General features: G+C 43.1%; 1 protein-coding gene across 6 annotated transcripts in view; it reads right to left on the bottom strand.

Annotated features, from left to right (window-relative positions):
• LOC135510807 (protein O-GlcNAcase-like) overlaps positions 1–22,759 on the bottom strand; it is a 39,355-nt gene that overhangs the window by 14,571 nt on the left and 2,025 nt on the right. For 3 of the 6 annotated variants that reach the window (XM_064932051.1, XM_064932054.1, XM_064932053.1), the window contains exons 2-13: positions 21,524–21,720; positions 19,182–19,233; positions 18,885–18,982; positions 15,932–16,062; positions 10,912–11,083; positions 10,578–10,676; positions 10,166–10,450; positions 9,250–9,408; positions 8,818–8,996; positions 8,323–8,571; positions 6,015–6,218; positions 928–1,102 (exon numbers count right to left, since the gene is read on the bottom strand). In XM_064932051.1, the coding sequence (XP_064788123.1) occupies positions 928–1,102; positions 6,015–6,218; positions 8,323–8,571; positions 8,818–8,996; positions 9,250–9,408; positions 10,166–10,450; positions 10,578–10,676; positions 10,912–11,083; positions 15,932–16,062; positions 18,885–18,982; positions 19,182–19,233; positions 21,524–21,720 (2,000 nt within the window). Of the gene's footprint in view, positions 1–927; positions 1,103–6,014; positions 6,219–8,322; positions 8,572–8,817; positions 8,997–9,249; positions 9,409–10,165; positions 10,451–10,577; positions 10,677–10,911; positions 11,084–15,931; positions 16,063–18,884; positions 18,983–19,181; positions 19,234–21,523; positions 21,721–22,077; positions 22,272–22,481; positions 22,517–22,759 lie in introns of those variants that run through there. The other 3 variants (XM_064932050.1, XM_064932052.1, XM_064932055.1) reach the window with 3 other exon arrangements.

Here is a 22,759-nt window from a genome sequence, read left to right as displayed (position 1 = left end):
TAAGCACAACCCCCACCTGTGGACATCGGGCCCTCATACCACCCTCATGGAGTCTGTTTCTGACCGTTTGAGCAGACATGCACATTTGTGGCCTGCTGGAGGTCATTTTGCAGGGCTCTGGCAGTGCTCCTCCTGCTCCTCCTTGCACAAAGGCGGAGGTAGCGGTCCTGCTGCTGGGTTGTTGCCCTCCTACGGCCTCCTCCACGTCTCCTGATGTACTGGCCTGTCTCCTGGTAGCGCCTCCATGCTCTGGACACTACGCTGACAGACATCCTGGAGCTGCACTACCTGAGCCACTTGTGTGGGTTGTAGACTCCGTCTCATGCTACCACTAGAGTGAAAGCACCGCCAGCATTCAAAAGTGACCAAAACATCAGCCAGGAAGCATAGGAACTGACAAGTGGTCTGTGGTCCCCACATGCAGAACCAATCCTTTATTGGGGGTGTCTTGCTAATTGCCTATAATTTCCACCTGTCGTCTATTCCATTTGCACAACAGCATGTGAAATTTATTGTCAATCAGTGTTGCTTCCTAAGTGGACAGTTTGATTTCACAGAAGTGTGATTGACTTGGAGTTACATTGTGTTGTTTAAGTGTTCCCTTTTTTTGAGCAGTGTAGTTTTGATGTCTTCACTATTATGATACAATGTAGAAAAAAAAGAAAAATAATATTATATATATATAAAAAATAAAGACAAACCCAGGAATGAGTAGGTGTGTCCAAATTTTTGACAAGTACTGTATATATGCGTTTCATGTCCTACACTTACTGTTTCTGAGGCTCTGAGAAGTCGGAGTCATGCTGTACCGTTTCAGGTGTCCATACCGTATGTACCTGTTCAGTGTGTGTGTGTGTGTGTGTGTGTGTGTGTGTGTGTGTGTGTGTGTGTGTGTGTTTGTGAGAGTGTGTGTGTGTCCATGCATACCTAGCCACTGGACAAAGGACTTGACCATGGACATGATGCTCTTGATGTCCCAGATGTAGGGGTAGAGGTCATAGAGGATGGTGCGGTTGGCTGAGTTAGACAGCCTGGTGAACATCTGGATGACCGAGCAACACATCTCCTCAAACCTCTCCGCCCGGGACTGCCACTCCACTACCTGGAGGACAGGAAACAGGGTGGTGTTCATTAGGGCACATAACAGAAGGGGCTATGATGATTTTTGTTTAACTGTGTAATCGACGACAATGGATGAAGACCGTAATGAAAATAATAGAACCTTCAATTTCATTTCAAAGTCGATAAACTTGACCCAAAAGCAGCAAAGTAAGCCTGGTTTAGGTATAACAGCCGATATAGACAAGACGAGGAAAAACCAGGAAGTTTTAGAATTTTGTGTTGTGGAACAAACAGCTGACTGAAAACAGGACCGCCAGGCTTAAAAAAAAAATGACGCATGCAGTCCAGAGTGGAGATTATTTTTTTTAAGTGGGCTATTTGAAAAATGATAACTGTGACCTTGGTCACATGGACTGCCATTAGTCCTACTAATGAACATTGGCCAGTTGAGACTCTTAAAAAATACATATCCAATGGTAACATGGTCACTGACAGAACTCATCCACAGCCTTGGACAGAACTAAATGTATCGACTTTCCAGTGTGTGTGCCACTGCATGGATCAAGTTTCGGTGTTTTAGACAAACATCTCAATGGCTGCTTAGAGACACTACACAACCACCTGTGGTAAACCTTGGGGTGTTGGGTTGAGGGTGCAGAGATTAACACAGAGACCGGGAGGTTTTAGTCAGCAAACAACTTTACTAGGCCATAAAATAAACATAACAAAGAAAAGCACGTTGGTTTGGCACAGTCCTTCTCTTCTCTTTGGTTCTGTGTCGGTCTCTCCCGCGGTGTGCCACAGTGCTCCTTTTATGTGGCCTCCACTGCTGGTTGGCACTTCCCCTAATTACTTCCACTTGGAGCTATCCATGTCGGGGTGCCCAGCTCGTGTACTCCCAGCAGAGGGAGCCAAAGTTGCAGCACGTACCTCCCTTCTATTACCACCCCCCGGGTAGACCTCTCAGGATACCACACACACACCATTTTGTACCGCAGTCGTCACCACCATCAAACCGGAATTTTTTTCAGCTCTGAATATCAGAAAAAATGTAATGACTAACAAAATTAACATAAATAGAATCTCCCTCCTCTCTACCAATACCTGGGTGGCCTGGAGGTTAAAAGCGTTGGGCCAGTAATTGGAAGGGCGCTGGTTCAAATCCCATAGCCGGTGGAAGGTGGAACAATCTGCCATTCTGCGCACCCACTGAAATCTAATTAGCATAATAATAATAAGAGATATATTTTTTGGCATCTGCGGGAAAAAGGTGACGGAGCTAGAGAGCGGTGTTTGTCAGACCATTGGACATCCTTAAAAATCGGTATTCTCACAAAATCGCCTGTAGCGTCTGAACAGTTGGGCCAACAAACTATTATGACACCTCTATGGAAAGTTGGCCCCTCTCACGAACATGTTGGTTGTTTTGCTCTAGGACACCCACAGGCCTCAAGACTCATCTGAAGGTCCCCCGGTCAATGATGCCTCGGCACTGAGCAAATTTCAGGTCTGCTGAGCACAAAATACGTGCAACTTCCGGTGTGCGTTTACCCTGAACACTGAGGCTGTACTCGCTTTAAGTTCAAACTAACAGTGATCAAGTAGGCTACTGTGGATATTTGTTCATAATAGGCCTACCAGGAGGGGCCTACCATCAAAAACAATGGAGAAAATGCATCCCATAACATTTTAACATGGAAATGGCTGAACGATAGAAAAGCTGACAGCAGCTGCCAATGTGTGGTGTTCAATGTAGGCCTACATTCCATGATAATTTTGAAAAAAACATGCAGGGCTTGACATTAACCAGTTTATCCACTCGTCCTTCAGACAAGGAAAATGTTGTGTTGTTCAAAGCAATAAATGACTTTAAAAAAGAGACAGGATTGTGTCAAGGCACAGATCTGGGGCAGGGTACCAAAACATTGAAGGTCCACAAGAACACAGTAAAGGGAAGAAGTTTGGAACCACCAAGACCAAGCAATCGGGGGATAAGGATCTTGTTCAGGGAGGGGACAAAGAATCCAATGGTCAGAACTCCAGAGAGTCTCTGTGGAGATGGGAGAACCTTCCAGAAGAACAACAACAATCTATGCAGCACTCCACCAATATATATATATATATCAAATAAATATCTGAAAATAATAAACACTCAGCCAATATTTTCATCGTCATTAAAGTTCTGCACATACAGTACAATTAAGTCTGTACTGTGTGTATGTGTGTATGTGTGTATGTATGTATGTATGTATGTGTATGTATGTATGTGTAAGTCGCTCTGGATAAGAGCGTCTGCTAAATGACTTAAATGTAAATGTATGTATGTGTATGTGTGTGTGTATGTGTGTATGTATGTATGCATGTATGTATATATACACACAGTGCCTTGCGAAAGTATTCGGCCCCCTTGAACTTTGCGACCGTTTGCCACATTTCAGGCTTCAAACATAAAGATAAAAAACTGTATTTGTTTGTGAAGAGACAACAACAAGTGGGACACAATCATGAAGTGGAACGACATTTATTGGATATTTCAAACTTTTTTAACAAATCAAAAACTGAAAAATTGGGCGTGCAAAATTATTCAGCCCCTTTACTTTCAGTGCAGCAAACTCTCTCCAGAAGTTCAGTGAGGATCTCTGAATGATCCAATGTTGACCTAAATGACTAATGATGATAAATACAATCCACCTGTGTGTAATCAAGTCTCCGTATAAATGCACCTGCGCTGTGATAGTCTCAGAGGTCCGTTAAAAGCGCAGAGAGCATCATGAAGAACAAGGAACACACCAGGCAGGTCCGAAGATACTGTTGTGAAGAAGTTTAAAGCCGGATTTGGATACAAAAAGATTTCCCAAGCTTTAAACATCCCAAGGAGCACTGTGCAAGCGATAATATTGAAATGGAAGGAGTATCAGACCACTGCAAATCTACCAAGACCTGGCCGTCCCTCTAAACTTTCAGCTCATACAAGGAGAAGACTGATCAGAGATGCAGCCAAGAGGCCCATGATCACTCTGGATGAACTGCAGAGATCTACAGCTGAGGTGGGAGACTCTGTCCATAGGACAACAATCAGTCGTATTTTGCACAAATCTGGCCTTTATGGAAGAGTGGCAAGAAGAAAGCCATTTCTTAAAGATATCCAAAAAAATTGTTGTTTAAAGTTTGCCACAAGCCACCTGGGAGACACACCAAACATGTGGAAGAAGGTGCTCTGGTCAGATGAAACCAAAATTGAACTTTTTGGCAACAATGCAAAACGTTATGTTTGGCGTAAAAGCAACACAGCTCATCACCCTGACCACACCATCCCCACTGTCAAACATGGTGGTGGCAGCATCATGGTTTGGGCCTGCTTTTCTTCAGCAGGGACAGGGAAGATGGTTAAAATTGATGGGAAGATGGATGGAGCCAAATACAGGACCATTCTGGAAGAAAACCTGATGGAGTCTGCAAAAGACCTGAGACTGGGACGGAGATTTGTCTTCCAACAAGACAATGATCCAAAACATAAAGCAAAATCTACAATGGAATGGTTCAAAAATAAACATATCCAGGTGTTAGAATGGCCAAGTCAAAGTCCAGACCTGAATCCAATCGAGAATCTGTGGAAAGAACTGAAAACTGCTGTTCACAAATGCTCTCCATCCAACCTCACTGAGCTCGAGCTGTTTTGCAAGGAGGAATGGGAAAAAATTTCAGTCTCTCGATATGCAAAACTGATAGAAACATACCCCAAGCGACTTACAGCTGTAATCGCAGCAAAAGGTGGCGCTACAAAGTATTAACTTAAGGGGGCTGAATAATTTTGCACGCCCAATTTTTCAGTTTTTGATTTGTTAAAAAAGTTTGAAATATCCAATAAATGTCGTTCCACTTCATGATTGTGTCCAACTTGTTGTTGGTTCTTCACAAAAAATACAGTTGTATATCTTTATGTTTGAAGCCTGAAATGTGGCAAAAGGTCGCAAAGTTCAAGGGGGCCGAATACTTTCGCAAGGCACTGTATATACAGGCCAGACGGAAGGCACTCCTCAGTAAAAGGCACGACAGCCTGCCAAAAGACACCTAAAGACTTTCAGACCATTAGAAACAAGATTCTCTAGTTACCTTGGTGTTCTTGGGCACAGGGACTATAACGGTCTGCTTAAAACATGTTGGTATTACAGACTCGGAGAGGGTGAAAATGTCAGTGAAGACACATGCCAGTTGGTCGGCGCATACTCGCAGTACATGTCCTGGTAATCCGTCTGGCTCTTGTGAATGTTGACCTGTTTAGAAGGTCCCCTTCATGCCTTTCAATGCAAAATAATCCTACTCCTATGCATTCTGCCCATATAAAAACCTTGTTTAGGTATATTGCATTGAAAGTGGCTAATATTGCATTGGTTTCCACAATTTCCACAGTAAAGGGAAACATTGATAGAGTGAACTTCAATCCTGTTATTTAAATCTCGTGCTTCTCTGCGCAGGCTGACATTACTTCTGCACAGCTCCCCCGGGACTACCACGCAGAGGGAACCATTGCCCCCGGTACCAAACAAATTATAGATAAATAAATAAGATACTGTTTAGAGCCCAAAAAATGTCATAAATAACAAATGTTTCCTGATCTTTCTTATAGGACAGTTCAAACCTCCACAAATTATTTTTCCATGTAGCTAATCTGTTATTCAATGCGTTTGTACTGGCTAATAGCAGTAAGGCCAAAAATAATGTACATTTAAAAAATATATATATATTTTGATACTTCAAGGGGTTTTAAAATTCAAAATCAAACCGCAAAATGATCCTTGGTATGACACTCTTAAAGCAATTCCATATAGCTTAGTAGAACCCCTCCCTCGGCTTAGACAGAGGTCTTAAAACTTTTATGGGTTAAATGCGGAAGACACATTTCGGTTGAATGCACTCAGTTGTGGAACTGACTAGGTATCCCCCCCCCCTACCTTCTCTGGCTCCTTGCCCTTGCAGTCGACACCGACGGTGCTGCAGTTAGCCCGGAGCCAATTGAACTCCTTGAGCATGTGTAGGGCCTTGGGTCCGTACTCATAGGGCAGGTAAAAGAGCTCAGCCAGCAGGATCAGGTCCTCCAAAGAAAGAGACTCTGCAGTGTACAATACCTTCTCATTGGGACCAAGCACAAAAACATCCTGAAAGACAAACAAAATGTAATTGTTTAAACATATGTAATTTAATTGTAAGTCACTTTGGCTAATCTGAGTAGCTTTGTATGTAATTGTCAGACACACACACACAAACACACACCCCCAGACCTGGGTTCAAATACAATTATGGGTATTTCAATTAATTTCAAAGACATTTGTATGTACAGCGCCCTCGGAAAGTATTCAGACTGATGGACTTTTCCCACATTTTGTTCCTTCACAGCCTTATTACAAAATGTATTAAATAAAAATCCTGAGCAAACAGGGGTTTTAGAAATGTTTGCATTTTTTTTTTTTAAACAACAGAAATACCTTATTTGCACAAGTATTCAGACACTTTGCAATGAGACATGAAATTGAGGACAGATGCATCCTGTTTCAATTGATCATCATTGAGATGTTTCTACAACTTGATTGGAGGCCACCTGTGGTAAATTCATTTGATTGGACATGATTTGGAAAGGCACATACCTGTCTATATAATATGTGCATGTCAGAGCAAAAACCAAGCCATGAGGTCGAAGGAATTGTCCGTAGAGCTCCGAGACAGGATTGTGTTGAGGCACAGATCTGGGGAAGGATACCAAAACATTTCTACGGCATTGAAGGTCCCCAAGAACACAGTGGCCTCCATCATTCTTAAATGGAAGAAGTTTGCAACCACCAAGACTCTTCCAAGAGCTGGCTGTCTGGCTAAACTGAACAATCGGGGGAGAAAGGCTTTGGTCAGGGAGGTGACCAAAATGCGATGGTCACTCTGACAGAGCTCCAGAGTTCCTCTGTGGAGATGGGAGAACCATCCAGAAGCAATCTCTGCAGCACTCCGCCAATCGGGCCTTTATGGTAGAGTAGCCAGGCGGAAGCAACTCCTCAGTACAAAGCACATGACAGCCCGCTTGGAATTTGCGAAAAAGCACCTAAAGGACTCTCAGACAATGACAAACAAGATTCTCTGGTCTGATGAAACTAATATTCAACTCTTTGGCCTGAATGCCAAGCGTCACGTCTGGAGGAAACCTGGCATCATTCCTACGGTGAAGCATGGTGGTGGCAGTATCATGTTGTGGGGATACTAGTCAGGATCGAGGCAAAGAGGAACGGAGCAAAGTGCTGAGAGATCCTTGATGAAAACCAGCTACAGAGCACTCAGGATCACAGACTGGGGACGAAGGTTCACCTTCCAACAGGACAACAATCCCAAGCACACAGCCAAGAAATGCAGAAGTGGTTTCGGGACGTCTCTGAATGTCCTTGAGTGGCCCAGCCAGAGCCCGGACTTGAACCCGATCAAACATCTCTGGAGAGACCTGAAAATAGCTGTGCAGCGACAGTCCTCATCCAAACTGACAGAGCTTGAGAGGATCTGCAGAGAAGAATGGGAGAAACTCCCCAAATACAGGTGTGTCAAGCTTGTAGTGTCATAACCAAGAAGACTTGTGGCTGTAATCGCTGCCAAAGGTGCTTCAAGAAAATACTGAGTAAAGGGTCTGAATACTTATGTAAATGTGATATCTTTTTAAAATTAACAAACATGTAGATTGATGAGGGGGAAAAAACAAATGTAAATCAATTTTAAAGTAAGGCTGTAACCTAATAAAATGTGGAAAAAGTCAAGAGGTCGGAATACTTTCCAAAGGCACTGTATATCCCTTCCTCCCATTCCTCCAACCAAATCACAGGTAGGCCTTCACAAATATGCCATTATACTCAGCATTATATTACACACTGAACCATGTGAAGTTAAATTAAAATGTGTTGAATTGAGTAGAAGTGTGAATTTCAGTGACAGGTTTTTGCATAGCACATGCACAGAACTTTTTTTTCCCCCTCCGTGGTATCGCTAGTAAAATGTTGGTGTCGTGACAACACTACTCCCATAATGTATTTGGAAATAAATAGATTTTTTATAGGAATTGTTTTGAAAACACTTAAATACTTTTCAAATTCCAATAGAAGTAGTTGATTAGGGTCACATTATTTGACAATAATAATTGAAAATATTAAAATACACAGAACATAAGAATAACAAATAATCAATCAAATACACACGTATACGAACCCAGGTCTGAGACACACACAAACGTCTTACCTGTTTGAGCTGTTCGTCTGTCTGCATGGGGGCCATGTCAATGTCCTCCTCTGGAGACTTGGAGTCAGGAACTAGGACCTCCCGGTCTGTGTCCATGGGCTTCAGATCCTCCACCATCTTGTCTAAAAGGACCAGGCTGTTCTTGGTCTCAGTTTCAGCCTCCGCTAAAGGCTCTGGCTCCGTCTCATATGGTTTCTCCACAACCATCTCCATGGGCTCTTCATCAGACTCCTTCTTCTCAACATCCACCTGAACAACAGAAGCGTTTGGGAAACAAGTTATCGCCTCACTATCTCCGTGATCCCACGGGGATCTTTTCATTCTATTGCGTGTTTATTGTCGATCGGTAGTAATGAAAATCCGTTTTTTTTGTTGTTGTGAGACTTCAGTGACAACACAGACAAACAAGGGAAATGAGCTCAAAGCCATTGGATGTGCATTGCATACTTTATGTACTAAAATAATTTAAGTTATATCGGTAACTAACTACCCCACCTCTTGTTGTTGCAGACTCTTGGCCATGGGGTGGTTATTGGGGTCGGGGGCACCTGTGGGGGCCATGATGGGCTGTCGGAACACTGTAGTGACTGTAGTACCAGCGCAGAGGGAGGAGGCGCCTAGTGATGACACGTTAATAGCTGAACTCTTAGCTCCGCTATGGGTTACCTGGCGACCTGGAGACGAGAACAGAGACAATGTCAACATGCTATACACAACAAATATATAAAAGGCTTAAATAACAAATATCAACATACTATGAAAAATATATAATGTCTAGCTTTAATGGATGATTGACGAGTGTTTAAAATCCAGTGGTGGATTTGAGAGACATTTAACATTGTTCGAAATGATACAGTATGAAGTAAGGCAAAAGAAATACATACACAGGTGTTATATGCGAGATGATAGGTAGGTCACAGTGCTTACTGTTGTACTGGTGAGGCACTAAAAACTCCCCCAGCCACTCTGTGAGGGCCAGTTTCAGGGCGAGGTGAGGGCTGTACAACATGTCTGTCTCCAACTCCTCATCACTGCCCTCATTTTCCAGCTTGATCTGGATAGACACAGTACTGTCCTCTCCATCCGCTGAGGGAGGGATGGAGGAGGATGGAGAGAGAGGGAGGAAGGGAGAGAGAGAGAGGAAGGAAGGGGGAGAGAAGGGGAAGGAAGGACAGGGATAGATACAGATACCATAACAAGGTGTAATGTACAGGCCTGTTTGAATACTGTGAAAGTGCCTCTTCCCTTCCTCTATTGGAGAAACCACTCATGTGACTGGATGGAACTGAAAGCCATGTCATCTGAACGGACAGAATGCTGTGCTCTTTCGAGAACATATCTTTTTGTGTCATTCTAAAAACCTACAGACATGAGACTTGGGGACAGCCATTGTGTGACCCTACTCTACTCTATAAACACCAAAACAAACATTCACTTGGCCTCCAAATAGACACGTGGATTAACCATGCATAACAGTGCTAAAAGACCCTACACCTTTAAGATCGGGGTGATTACAAGGGTTACTTCTATCCTACGACTCTTGGTTTCTCTGTGACGCTTCATCGATCAATTATTGTCATTAATTGGCAATAACACACCAGTTCAGGACAACAATAAAAAACCAACACACACAGCAGTCCTTCAGGACCAAAGCTGTACAACTCTGCTTTAAGACGTTTGCCTTTTAGGTTAAATCTGGCAAATTTCAGAACATAACATCTATTTAAGTGAATAAATAAATAAAGTCCATCCCAGTCAGACTAATTTCACTGTACCCGAGAGTGCCAGAACGGACAAATTAAATCTATTGTAGGATTAAAACTAAAGTCTAAATCAGACTTACTCATAGCGACATCCTTGCGCACTCCGTTCATGTTGGACTTGTACCAGGTGGCCAGGGTGTGGATGGCTACGAAGTTGGACTCGAACTCACAGTTGGGGTTGGTGAGAACCCCCTTTAGGCGGGGGATGAGCTCCGTGGAGCGCCCCTTGTACGGCCCCAGGAACAGACGCTTCTGGTCGTAGTCGTTGGCATGGATGTTGTCCCAGATTACCGGAGCTCTCTTCAGGATTTTAGAGACCTCCTCTATTGATTCCACTGTGATGTCTTTCGATACCACCTTAGGACCTGGAAACATAATTTCAGATACATCTAGGAGTCATAAAAGTTATAAAGTATGTTACAAGGTCTGTTGGTGTTTAATCTAATGAGTGCCAAAACATGTGTAATTTGAATTTGTTCGGATCTACTGTACCTGTCCACAGCACTTCAATACCAGGCAGCAGCTTCTCTCCCACTGTGTGCAGGTAGGGGGACTGGGCAACATTGGGGTAGCAGAACGTTCCACAGTACTCTGGTTTAGTAAGACACAAAGAAAAACATACACAGAATCTATATCTTCTATCAACTATGAATCCGGACCAAATTTCAGTTACATACATAAACACAGGGCACATCGATACACAGATACAGGTTATCCAGGGTCGTGTTCAATAGGCACAAAACATCCCGAAAAAGAGGGAAACCGGGAGATACCATATAAACTAAGAAATGCCTGTGTGTGTGTGTGTGTGGTGTGTGTGTGTTACCTGTGGGGCAGAAGAGAAAGGTCTCAGGCTCTCCCAGGTACTGAAAGATCTCATTGGTGATGGACACCTGGGCATGGGCGAAGGAGCTGAACACTTCCTTGTCGGCGGGGCACATGTTGTGGTCAATGTCGTCAAACAGTAAGGCAAATGACTTGCAGCCAAAGTGAGTCACCTGAGCAGGAGTATTAATTATGAGACGATGTGTTAAGACTCCAGTAAATGAGTAAGTGCAGACAGTCAAGGATGTAGAGGTCATAGAATTAGGAATTAGAATGGACATGAATCGTATGATGATATAAAGGTCAGCCATTTTGGTTAAGGAGTGGGTCAATCATGGTTTGCCAGTGCTGTGATAAGATAGTGTAAAATAATTAATATATTTGCACTGTATGTTTGTTAGCTAGCTAGCCAGTCAGTTGAAATAATTCAAAAAATGTTTCTAATTAACTGCTAATATGCTAACATTTGCACTCACCTCTTTCCAAGAAAACACAAATGTAGAAATTTATGATTGGTTAACATATTTTAGAGGCAATATATACAGTGCCTTGCGAATGGTCCTGTATTTGGCTCCATCCATCTTCCCATCAATTTTAACCATCTTCCCTGTCCCTGCTGAAGAAAAGCAGGCCCAAACCATGATGCTGCCACCACCATGTTTGACAGTGGGGATGGTGTGGTCAGGGTGATGAGCTGTGTTGCTTTTACGCCAAACATAACGTTTTGCATTGTTGCCAAAAAGTTCAATTTTGGTTTCATCTGACCAGAGCACCTTCTTCCACATGTTTGGTGTGTCTCCCAGGTGGCTTGTGGCAAACTTTAAACAACAATTTTTTTGGATATCTTTAAGAAATGGCTTTCTTCTTGCCACTCTTCCATAAAGGCCAGATTTGTGCAATATACGACTGATTGTTGTCCTATGGACAGAGTCTCCCACCTCAGCTGTAGATCTCTGCAGTTCATCCAGAGTGATCATGGGCCTCTTGGCTGCATCTCTGATCAGTCTTCTCCTTGTATGAGCTGAAAGTTTAGAGGGACGGCCAGGTCTTGGTAGATTTGCAGTGGTCTGATACTCCTTCCATTTCAATATTATCGCTTGCACAGTGCTCCTTGGGATGTTTAAAGCTTGGGAAATCTTTTTGTATCCAAATCCACAACAGTATCTCGGACCTGCCTGGTGTGTTCCTTGTTCTTCATGATGCTCTCTGCACTTTTAACGGACCTCTGAGACTATCACAGTGCAGGTGCATTTATACGGAGACCTGATTACACACAGGTGGATTGTATTTATCATCATTAGTCATTTAGGTCAACATTGGATCATTCAGAGATCCTCACTGAACTTCTGGAGAGAGTTTGCTGCACTGAAAGTAAAGGGGCTGAATAATTTTGCACGCCCAATTTTTAAATTTTTGATTTGTTAAAAAAGTTTGAAATATCCAATAAATGTCGTTCCACTTCATGATTGTGTCCCACTTGTTGTTGATTCTTCACAAAAAAATACAGTTTTATATCTTTATGTTTGAAGCCTGAAATGTGGCAAAAGGTCGCAAAGTTCAAGGGGGCCGAATACTTTTGCAAGGCACTGTACATCAAATGTGCTATAAAACCTGTATTGATAATTATATATTACGCCGCAGGCTGCTGTTTTACAGGTTCCTAACCAACTTTTCTAATTTGTTAATTTTTTCCGCATTATTTGTAACTTATGTTGTGCATAAAGTTACAGAGTCCTACGCGAAGGATATACTGCTTTCCGGAGACCAGGCCCAAATCTCTGTCATTAGCGTGAATAAAATGCGGAGATACAGAGGGAGAAGGTTGGGGTACTGTTTTGCTAGAACAGACTGGAATATGTACAGGACTTCATCCAATGGGATTGAGGATTTTAGCTCCTCAGTCACCGGCTTTATCAATAAGTGTATTGACGAAGTCGTCACCCCAGTGACCATAAGTACATATCCCAACCAGAAGCCATAGATTATAGGCAACATCTGCACTGAGAAAAAGGCTAGAACTGCCGCTTTCAGGGAGCGGGACACTAACCAGACACTTATTAGAAATCCTACAATTCCCTCAGTTCAACAAACAACCAAGCAAAGTGTCAATACAGAACTAAAATTGAATCCTACCACACCGGCTCTGAAGCTCTTCAGATGTGGCAGGGCTTGCAAACTATTACGGACTACAAAGGGAAAACCAGCCGCAAGCTGCCCAGTGACGCAAGCCTACCAGACAAGCTAAATGCCTTCAATGCTCGCTTCGAGGCAAGCAACACTGAAGCATGCATGAGAGCACCAGCTGTTGCGGACAACTGAGTGATCACACTCTCTGTAGCCGATGTAAGAGCAAGACCTTTAAACAGGTTAACATTCACAAGGCCGCGGACCAGACTGATTACCAGGGAGTGTACTCAGAACATGCGCAGACCAACTGGCAAGTGCCTTCACTGATATTTTCAACTGCTCCCTGACTGAGTCTGTAAACCTAGATGTTTCAAGCAGACCACCATAGTCCCTGTGCCCAAGAATGTGAAGGTAACCTGCCAAAATGCCTACCGCCCAGTAGCACTCACGTCGGTAGCCATGAAGTGCGTTGAAAGGCTGGTCATGGCTCACATCAACACCATCATCCCAGAAACCCCAGACCCACTCCAATTCGCATACCGCCCCAACAGATCCACAGATGATGCAATCTCTATTGCACTCCACACTGCCCTTTCACCCCTGGACAAAATAAACACCTAGGTGAGAATGCTGTTAATTGACCAAGGCTCAGCATTCAACACCATAGCACCCACAAACCCCATTACTAAGGTAAGGACCCTGGGACTAAACACCTCCCTCTGCAACTGGATCCTGGACTTCCTGACGGGCCGCCCCCAGGTGGTAAGGGTAGGCAACAACACATCTGCCACGCGGATCCTCAAAACTGGGGCCCCTCAGGGTTGCGTGCTTAGTCCCCTCCTGCACTCCCTGCTCACCCACGACTCCGTGGCTAAGCACGACTCCAACACCATCATTAAGTTTGCTGAGGACAACAGTGATAGGCCTGATCACAGACAACAATGAGACAGCCTATAGGAAAGAGGTCATAGACCTGGCAGTGCCAGGACAACAACCTCTCCCTCAATGTGAGCAAGACAAAGGAGATGATCGTGGACTACAGGAAAAGGAGGGTCGAACAGACTCCCATTAACATTGACGGGGCTGTAGGATTTGGTCGAGAGATAAGTTCCTTGGTGTCCACATCCCCAACAAACTATCATGGTCCAAACACACCAAGACAGTCGTGAAGAGGGCACGACAACAGCTTTTCCCCCTCGGGAGACTGAAAAGATTTGGCATGGGTCCCCAGATCCTCAAAAAAGTTATACAGCTGTACCATCAAGAGCATCCTGACCGGTTGCATCACCGCCTGGTATGGCACTGCTTGGCATCCGACAGTAAGGTACTACAGAGGGTAGTGCGTACAGACATTTTTTCCCCCCACCTTTATTTAACCAGGTAGGCTAGTTGAGAACAAGTTCTCATTTGCAACTGCGACCTGGTCAAGATAAAGCATAGCAGTGTGAACAGACAACACAGAGTTACACATGGAGTAAACAACAAACAAGCCAATAACATAGTAGGAAAAAATTATCTATATACATTGTGTGCAAAAGGCATGAGGAGGTAGGCAATAAATAGGCCATAGGAGTGGATAATTACAATTTAGCAGATTAACACTAGAGTTATAAATGATCAGACGAACATGTGCAGGTAGAGATACTGGTGTGCAAAAGAGCAGAAAAGTAAATAAAATAAAAACAGTATGGGGATGAGGTAGGTAAATTGGGTGGGCTATATAGCGATGGACTATGTACAGCTGCAGCGATCGGTTAACTGCTCAGATAGCAGATGTTTAAAGTTGGTGAGGGAGATAAAAGTCTCCAACTTCAGAGATTTTTGCAATTCGTTCCACTCGCAGGCAGCAGAGAACTGGAAGGAAAGGCGGCCAAATGAGGTTTTGGCTTTAGGGATGATCAGTGAGATACACCTGCTGGAGCATACATCACTGGGGCCAAGCTTCCTGCCATCCAGGACATATATAGCTATAAGACTGCTGAACAATTAATCATTTGGACACCCAGACTATTTACATTGGACCCCCCCCCCCCCTTTGCTTTTACACTGCTACTACTCTCTGTTTATTATCTATGCATAGTCACTTTACCTCTACCTACCTCTACCTACACATACAAATTACCTTGACTAACCTGTACCCCTACACATTTTGCCTCATTATTTAGTAAATGTTTTCTTAACACTATTTCTTGGCTCCATTGTTGATTAGGGACTTGTAAGTAAAATCATGATTATACCTCTACAGCCATTCATTACAATTTAAACGGGTTAGAATTTCTCTCTGACCAATGTGGCTGGAATTGTCATCCCTTTCTGGAACTTGGAAGGTTTATAACATAGTCTACCATATTAAATTACTAGAGGAGCTATGTACTCAGTCAAGGATGTAAGACTATAGACCGTGATGAAAGATTATCATTATTAGCATTAGTGCATTGTCTGAAAGGGAAGGAGGGATGCATTTTAAAAATTGTGATTATTATTTATTTTTTAACCCCCCTTTCTCCCCAATTTCGTGGTATCCAATTGTTAGTAGTTACTATCTTGTCTCATCGCTACAACTCCCGTACAGGCTCGGGAGAGACGAAAGTCGAAAGCCATGCGTCCTCTGAAACACAACCCGTACTGCTTCTTAACACAGCGCACGTCCAACCCAGAAGCCAGCCGCACCAATGTGTCGGAGGAAACACTGTGCACCTGGTGACCTGGTTAGCGTGCACTGCACCCGGCCCGCCACAGGGCAAATTGTGCGTCGCCTCATGGCACTCCAGGTCGGCTGTGATAGAGCCCGGGCTCGAACCCAGAGCCTCTGCTGGCACTGCGATGCAGTGCCCTAGACCACTGCGCCACCCGGGCGGCCTTGGGATGCATTTTTTAAAACAGGTTTGTGTTACCTGGTCGAGTTTCCTTTTGAGTGTGGACACTTCTTTCTGGTTAGAGAAGGTGATGTCGAGGCCCGGGGAGATGGCATAGATGAACTCAATCCCATACTCCTTTGCAGCACTGATCAGGGTAATCAGCTGTTCTATGAGAGAGAGATGCATTAGTTGTTATAGATACTATTTCACAGCAATGTCTTTTTAAATTTTACTATTCAACGTGCCACTCACTCGCACACACTTTGTATTGATGTAAAATATGTGAGACAGTTTGTTTATTACATAGCTGTATTATAACTAATATTTAAAATATGTTATGAATTGTTGAAGGGATGCTCAGACCTAGAAATGTAAAACTGAAATGCTATGAGAATGTTCAAGGAGGCAACTTAATTCCCTTTTTAAAAAAATTAAGCGAAGATTGCAGAATTAGGTTACTGTTAAAAACATTCTGATTTGTTTTATCCAAATAAAAGTCCCAAAATGACATATCACTTCACCTTGTATTTTGGGAGAAATATACTTAATCTGAATTTGACCGAAGTCGTGATGGAAAGCGTTCGGAAAAGTGACAAACGAGTGAATATCAGCAGGAGTGAAGCAATTGTCCACATAAGACAGTGAAGACCAACATCATACCTAGTCCTCCGGTTGTTTTAGAAAAATTGATTTTGCACTATGAATAAAGCCAACTTATCATCCGATCATATCCTGTGTTTTCTTAATTCTATCAGCAGAAAATTCTATGATAAATATACACACACACACACACACACACACACACACACACACACACACACACACACACACACACACACAGAGCCAGTCAAAAGTTGACACGCCAACTCAGTCAAGGCTTTTTCTTAATTTTTTACTATTTTCTACATTGTATTATGAAATAACACATATGGAATCATGCAGTAACCAAAAAGTGTTAAACAATCATTGTCCTGCTGGAAGGTGAACCTCCATCCCAGTCTCAAATCTCTGGAAGACAAACAGGTTTCCCTCAAGAATTTCCCTGTATTTAGCTCCATCCATCATTCCTTCAATTCTGACCAGTTTCACAGTCCCTAATGATGAAAAACATCCGCACAGCATGATGCTGCCACCACCATGCTTCACTGTGGGGATGGTGTTCGGGGTGATAAGAGGTGTTGGGTTTGCGCCAGACATAGCGTTTTCCTTGATGGCCAAAAAGCTCAATTTTAATCTCATCTGGCCAAAAAGCTCAATTTTAATCTCATCTGACCAGAGTACCTTCTTCCATATGTTTGGGGAGTCTCCCACATGCCTTTTGGCGAACACCAAACGTGTTTGCATTTTTTTTTCTTTAAGCAATGGCTTTTTTCAAGTCACTCTTCCGTGAAGCCCATTTCAGTGGAGTGTATGGCTTAACGTGGTCCTATGGACAGATACTGCAATCTCCACTGTGGAGCTTTGCATCTCCTTCAGGGTTATCTTTGGTCTCTTTGTTGCCTGTCTGATTAATGCCCTCCTTGCCTGGTCAGTGAGTTTTGGTGGGCGGCCCTCTCCTGGCATCCGCCAAACCCAGATTAGCCCATCGGACTGCCAAATGGTGAAGCATGATTCATCAATCCAGACAACGCGTTTCCACTGCTCCAGAGTCCAATGGCGGCGAGCTTTACACACCCCCCCCAGCCGACGCTTAGCATTGCGCTTGGTGATCTTAGGCTTGTGTGCGGCTGCTCAGCCATGAAAATCCATTTCATGAAGCTCCCGAACAGTTCTTGTGCTGATGTTGCTTCCAGAGGCAGCTTGGAACGCGGTAGTGTGTGTTGCAACCAAGGACAGACAATTTTTACGTTCTAAGCACTTTTGCACTTGGCGTTCCCGTTCCTGTGTGACCTACCAATTTGCGGCCGGGCCTTCGTTGCGCTTAGATGATTATACTTCAGAACAACAGCACTTACAGATGACTGGGCAGCTTTACCAGGGCAGAAATTTGACGAACTGACTTGTTAGAAAGGTGGTATCCTATGACGGTGCCACATTGAAAGTCACTGAGCTCTTCGGTAAGGCCATTCTACTGCTAATGTTTGTCGATGGAGATTGCATGGCTGTGCGCTCGATTTTGTACACCCGTCAACAACAGGTGTGGCTTAAATAGCCGAATCCACATACTTTTGTATACTGTATATAGGCCAATGAAGATCAGGCAGTTCAGAAAAAATAAAGATGTACTTGCAATAAACAATGAGATTAATCCGATTGGTATTTGACCATTAATCTCTACAAAACGTGTAGTATTCTGTTGGAATTGTTGTTGAAGCTAGCTTATTCCATCCCAAAACCCCACGCTAGATCCGTGTGAGGCAAGTTAGTTTTGCATGGCCCGGTGCACTTAGCGAGCTGGCTATCATCATCTACTAACAACCGAACATGCCAAAACTCTTTTGGCACTTTAGTACCTACTTACTCGATTCACATCCAGCATCGAAACCGCCCACCGTGGTGCTGTAAGTAACACAGGTGGTGTCAGTGGACTTGGAACCTACATTTGAGTGTGGCCAAAGAGCGGTTTCTTAGCATCAGCTTCATGTTGAATCTACTCTTCTGTTGTTGTTAGTCTGCCCGAAGAGGTCGGACTGTCTTCCCATCTCACGCATTTTGATCAAAATGAATGCAGGTAAACAGTGCACGGCCACCCCTACCAGTTCTTCTCATGGCGTCAAAGCTGCCATGTATTTTTGGTATATGAATATATTATTGTTAAAATACACTTTTGCGTAAAGACTGTTTTGATGGGATATCAATCTAAGTTGCTAGATTTGTGAAAATATATTGTGCAACCTTCCCTTTAATGCTGATGCATTTCAGAGTAAGCTCATTCATTCCAAAAGAAATCTAGTACAACAAGCACAAACAGCAACACCTGTGCACTTTTATATGTAGGTATATGTGACAGGAATCATTTCAACCCATGGCCATGATGAGACAAGCTCACCTGCTTCTTCTACTGAGTACATCTCTCTCCAGAACATCCTGTGCTTGTAGTCATCTTTAGGAGCGTAGAGGTAAGTGTTCAAGCCCCATTTCTGCTGTCTGGGTAACACAACACATATTGTGATAAACACAGGCTTTGTGTGACACGGTTTACTTTGTTTATCACAGAACATATTGACAACGTTCATTGAAAACATTTCCAATGACATTAAAAATTACTGTACATTCACCGATTCCATTATGATAGAGCACTAGTCAACACCCTACGCCAGCCTGCTGTACACAGCCATTATATTACCTCCTGAACAATTCTTTCCTTTGTTCCATTGTCCATGGCCGGCCGTAGAAGCCTGTTGAAAACAAAAGTCAAAGAGTCAGTTTTAACACACATAGCAAACATTTCAGGTCTGCAGACATCCACCCCCATCTATTACCCTGGCTTGGCACGTTCAGCTGCCACGCGTTTGCCATGAAGACAATTCCGTTGGTCCTTTTGGAGGTAGCAATGTGAGACAATATATCCACAGGAAAGTATTATTACATCAACTTTTCAAAGCGCTGGTAATGCGTTCACCGGAAGCATGCGCAGAACCATGTAAACACGTGCACGAGCTCAGCAAGTATGCATGTATTTGTATCTAGTGCCTCCGCAAGGCAGTCAAACAAGCTAAGCGTCAGTATAGAGACAAAGTCAAATCTCAATTCAACAGCTCAGACACAAGAGGTATGTGGCAGGGTCTACAGTCAATCACGGATTACAAAAAGAAAACCAGCCCAGTCACGGACCAGGATGTCTTGCTCCCAGGCAGACTAAATAACATTTTGCCCGCTTTGAGGACAATACAGTGCCACTGACATGGCCTGCAACATGCGGACTCTCCTTCACTGCAGCCGAGGTGAGTAAAACATTCAAACGTGTTAACCCTCGCAAGGCTGCAGGCCCAGACGGCAGTAAGTTTTAAGTTCCTCGGCATACACATCACAGACAAACTGAATTGGTCCACCCACACAGACAGCATTGTGAAGAAGGCGCAGCAGCGCCTCTTCAACCTCAGGAGGCTGAAGAAATTTGGCTTGTCACCAAAAGCACTCACAAACTTCTACAGATGCACAATCGAGAGCATCCTGGCGGGCTGTATCACCGCCTGGTACGGCAACTGCTCCGCCCACAACCGTAAGGCTCTCCAGAGGGTAGTGAGGTCTGCACAACGCATCACCGGGGGCAAACGACCTGCCCTCCAGGACACCTACACCACCCGATGTTACAGGAAGGCCATAAAGATCATCAAGGACAACAACCACCCGAGCCACTGCCTGTTCACCCCGCTATCATCCAGAAGGCGAGGTCAGTACAGGTGCATCAAAGCTGGGACCGAGACTGAAAAACAGCTTCTATCTCAAGGCCATCAGACTGTTAAACAGCAACCACTAACATTGAGTGGCTGCTGCCAACACACTGACTCAACTCCAGCCACTTTAATAATGGGAATTGATGGGAAATGATGTAAAATATATCACTAGCCACTTTAAACAATGCTACCTAATATAAATGTTTACATACCCTACATTATTCACCTCATATGTATGCGTATATACTGTACTCTATATCATCTACTGCATCTTTATGTAATACATGTATCACTAGGCACTTTAACTATGCCACTTTGTTTACACACATCTCATATGTATATACAGTACTCGATACCATCTACTGTATCTTGCCTATGCTGCTCTGTACCATCACTCATTCATATATCTTTATGTACATATTCTTTATCCCCTTACACTTGTGTGTATAAATAAGACAGTAGTTTTGGAATTGTTAGTTAGATTACTTGTTGGTTATTACTGCATTGTCGGAACTAGAAGCACAAGCATTACGCTACACTCGCTTTAACATCTGCTAACCATGTGTATGTGACAAATAAAATTTGATTTGACATGATTCAGGTGATAGAAATCTGAAGTAACTACCGGCGCTTTGAAAAGTTTACAATTATATCCTCAACAAAAATATAAATACAACCTGTAAAGTGTTGGTCCCATGTTTTATGTGCTGAAATAAAAAATCCCAGAAATGTTCTATATGCACAAAAAATGTAAACAAATTTGTTCACAAAATTTGAGACATCCCTGTACGTGAGCATTTATCCTTTGCCAAGATAAGCCATCAACCAGAAAGGTGTGGCTGTTTAATCAGCTTCTTCATATGCATGACCACTACACAGGTGGGGACAACAAAAGGCCACGCTAAAGTGTGCTGTTTTGTCACAACACAATGCCACAGACGTCTCAGGTTTTATGGGAGTGTGCCATTGACATGCTTGTGAGAGGAGTCTGTCCTGATTCAAACGCTCATTTCTGCCCCATACAGCTATACTGATCGGTTTAAACATAACGACACACATAATTCATACAGATGGGTCATCGAAATTGAACAATTGTTAATTACACGTTGTCCTGAATAATCACAATTATTCTCTAAAACGTATCAAGCTCAGTTGTAAAAGTAATAGTTAGCTGGCAAATGATTCTGCCACTCTCATCTGACTAGTCTGCAAATCCAGTATGCATCAAAGACAGTAACTATAACAAAACAACGTAATTTATCAATAACGTTATATGTATGTTCTTGCTCACCCTCCACGACTCCACTGATGAATTTCCTGCGGCCCGACAGCTCCACCTCTATGTTTATGGGTTCTTCCACGAGGCCAGATGCTTCGGAACCAGCCTTAGATGGCCCCGAACATGGGCTCGTTTCAGTCTCCGCTTGAGACGTATCCACCACCGGCTTGTCTTTCTGAACCATTTCTACAGACGGTCTGTTCTCGTAGCTAGCACCAGACAGGGTTGAGAGAGAAAAAAATATGTTTGAACAAGATCTGAAACTCCGGTGATAGCGAGGAATTGGAGGATATGCTCACAGGCCGCAGAACACAACAAATATTGCTCGGCTTTTCTGTTCAAATTAGATTCACGCAAACAAGTGTCTAGTAAAACGAAACGACAGCTAGATGTTAGCTAGCTTCAGTTACCAATCTGTCAAAATATGAATAGGTAGCGTTAGCTTGCTCGTTGGCTAATGTTGCTAGCAATTCTGCCTTCCGCTGTGCAAAAAAATACTTAATTTAGAATAATATTATGTCATATTGCATATCTGTTGACATACTTGTGCGCAACAAAAAACATACATTTACGATTAATAAAGTATATATTTGTTCCTGTGAATATCTCGACTCTTCTTTTTAGATTAGCCCTAGTTTCCGCAGATTCTTCCTGTTTACACCGACTGCGCGTGTTCAGGAGACTGGATCAAACTAGTCGACACCAGACAGTGGCAAAACACTATTCGCCTTGGAACATCAGTGGATCGCGGCGAGTTTACATGCCATTTGTGTTTCTATTCTTTTGGCCAAATTTCATATACACAAATGTTAATTTACAACATCAAAAAACACACATTGTCATATTCTACAAAAAGAAATTGAACTGTATTTTAAGAAAATTAAATACTCTACAGACAAAAAAGCTGTTAGAATTATAAGTGCATGTATGTCCCTTAAGGTCCTTGTGTAATTGTAATGTGATATTGTACCCCCTAGCTCGATTGTCCATTGTATATAATATATATATACTTGTGTTCCCTCATGTACTTTCTGTATTGATTTGTTGTTAAAAATAATAAAGAAAATAAATGTGTTTCTATTTCCGGAAACATTCGCGCGACGCTTGCGCATGCTAGTTGCGGGAGGCGAGTTGTGATACTTTTACTTGAGAGCGTGATAGTTTGACTGACAGAACCGCACGAAATACTCAAATCGATCAACATAACAAGCATTATATGTTCAGTACGAGGCTGTCACAATAATTGGA

The sequence above is a fragment of the Oncorhynchus masou genome, chromosome 23 (genome assembly GCF_036934945.1).
Source record: "Oncorhynchus masou masou isolate Uvic2021 chromosome 23, UVic_Omas_1.1, whole genome shotgun sequence".
Taxonomy (NCBI): domain Eukaryota; kingdom Metazoa; phylum Chordata; class Actinopteri; order Salmoniformes; family Salmonidae; genus Oncorhynchus; species Oncorhynchus masou.
This window is presented reverse-complemented; position numbering and strand designations above follow the sequence as displayed.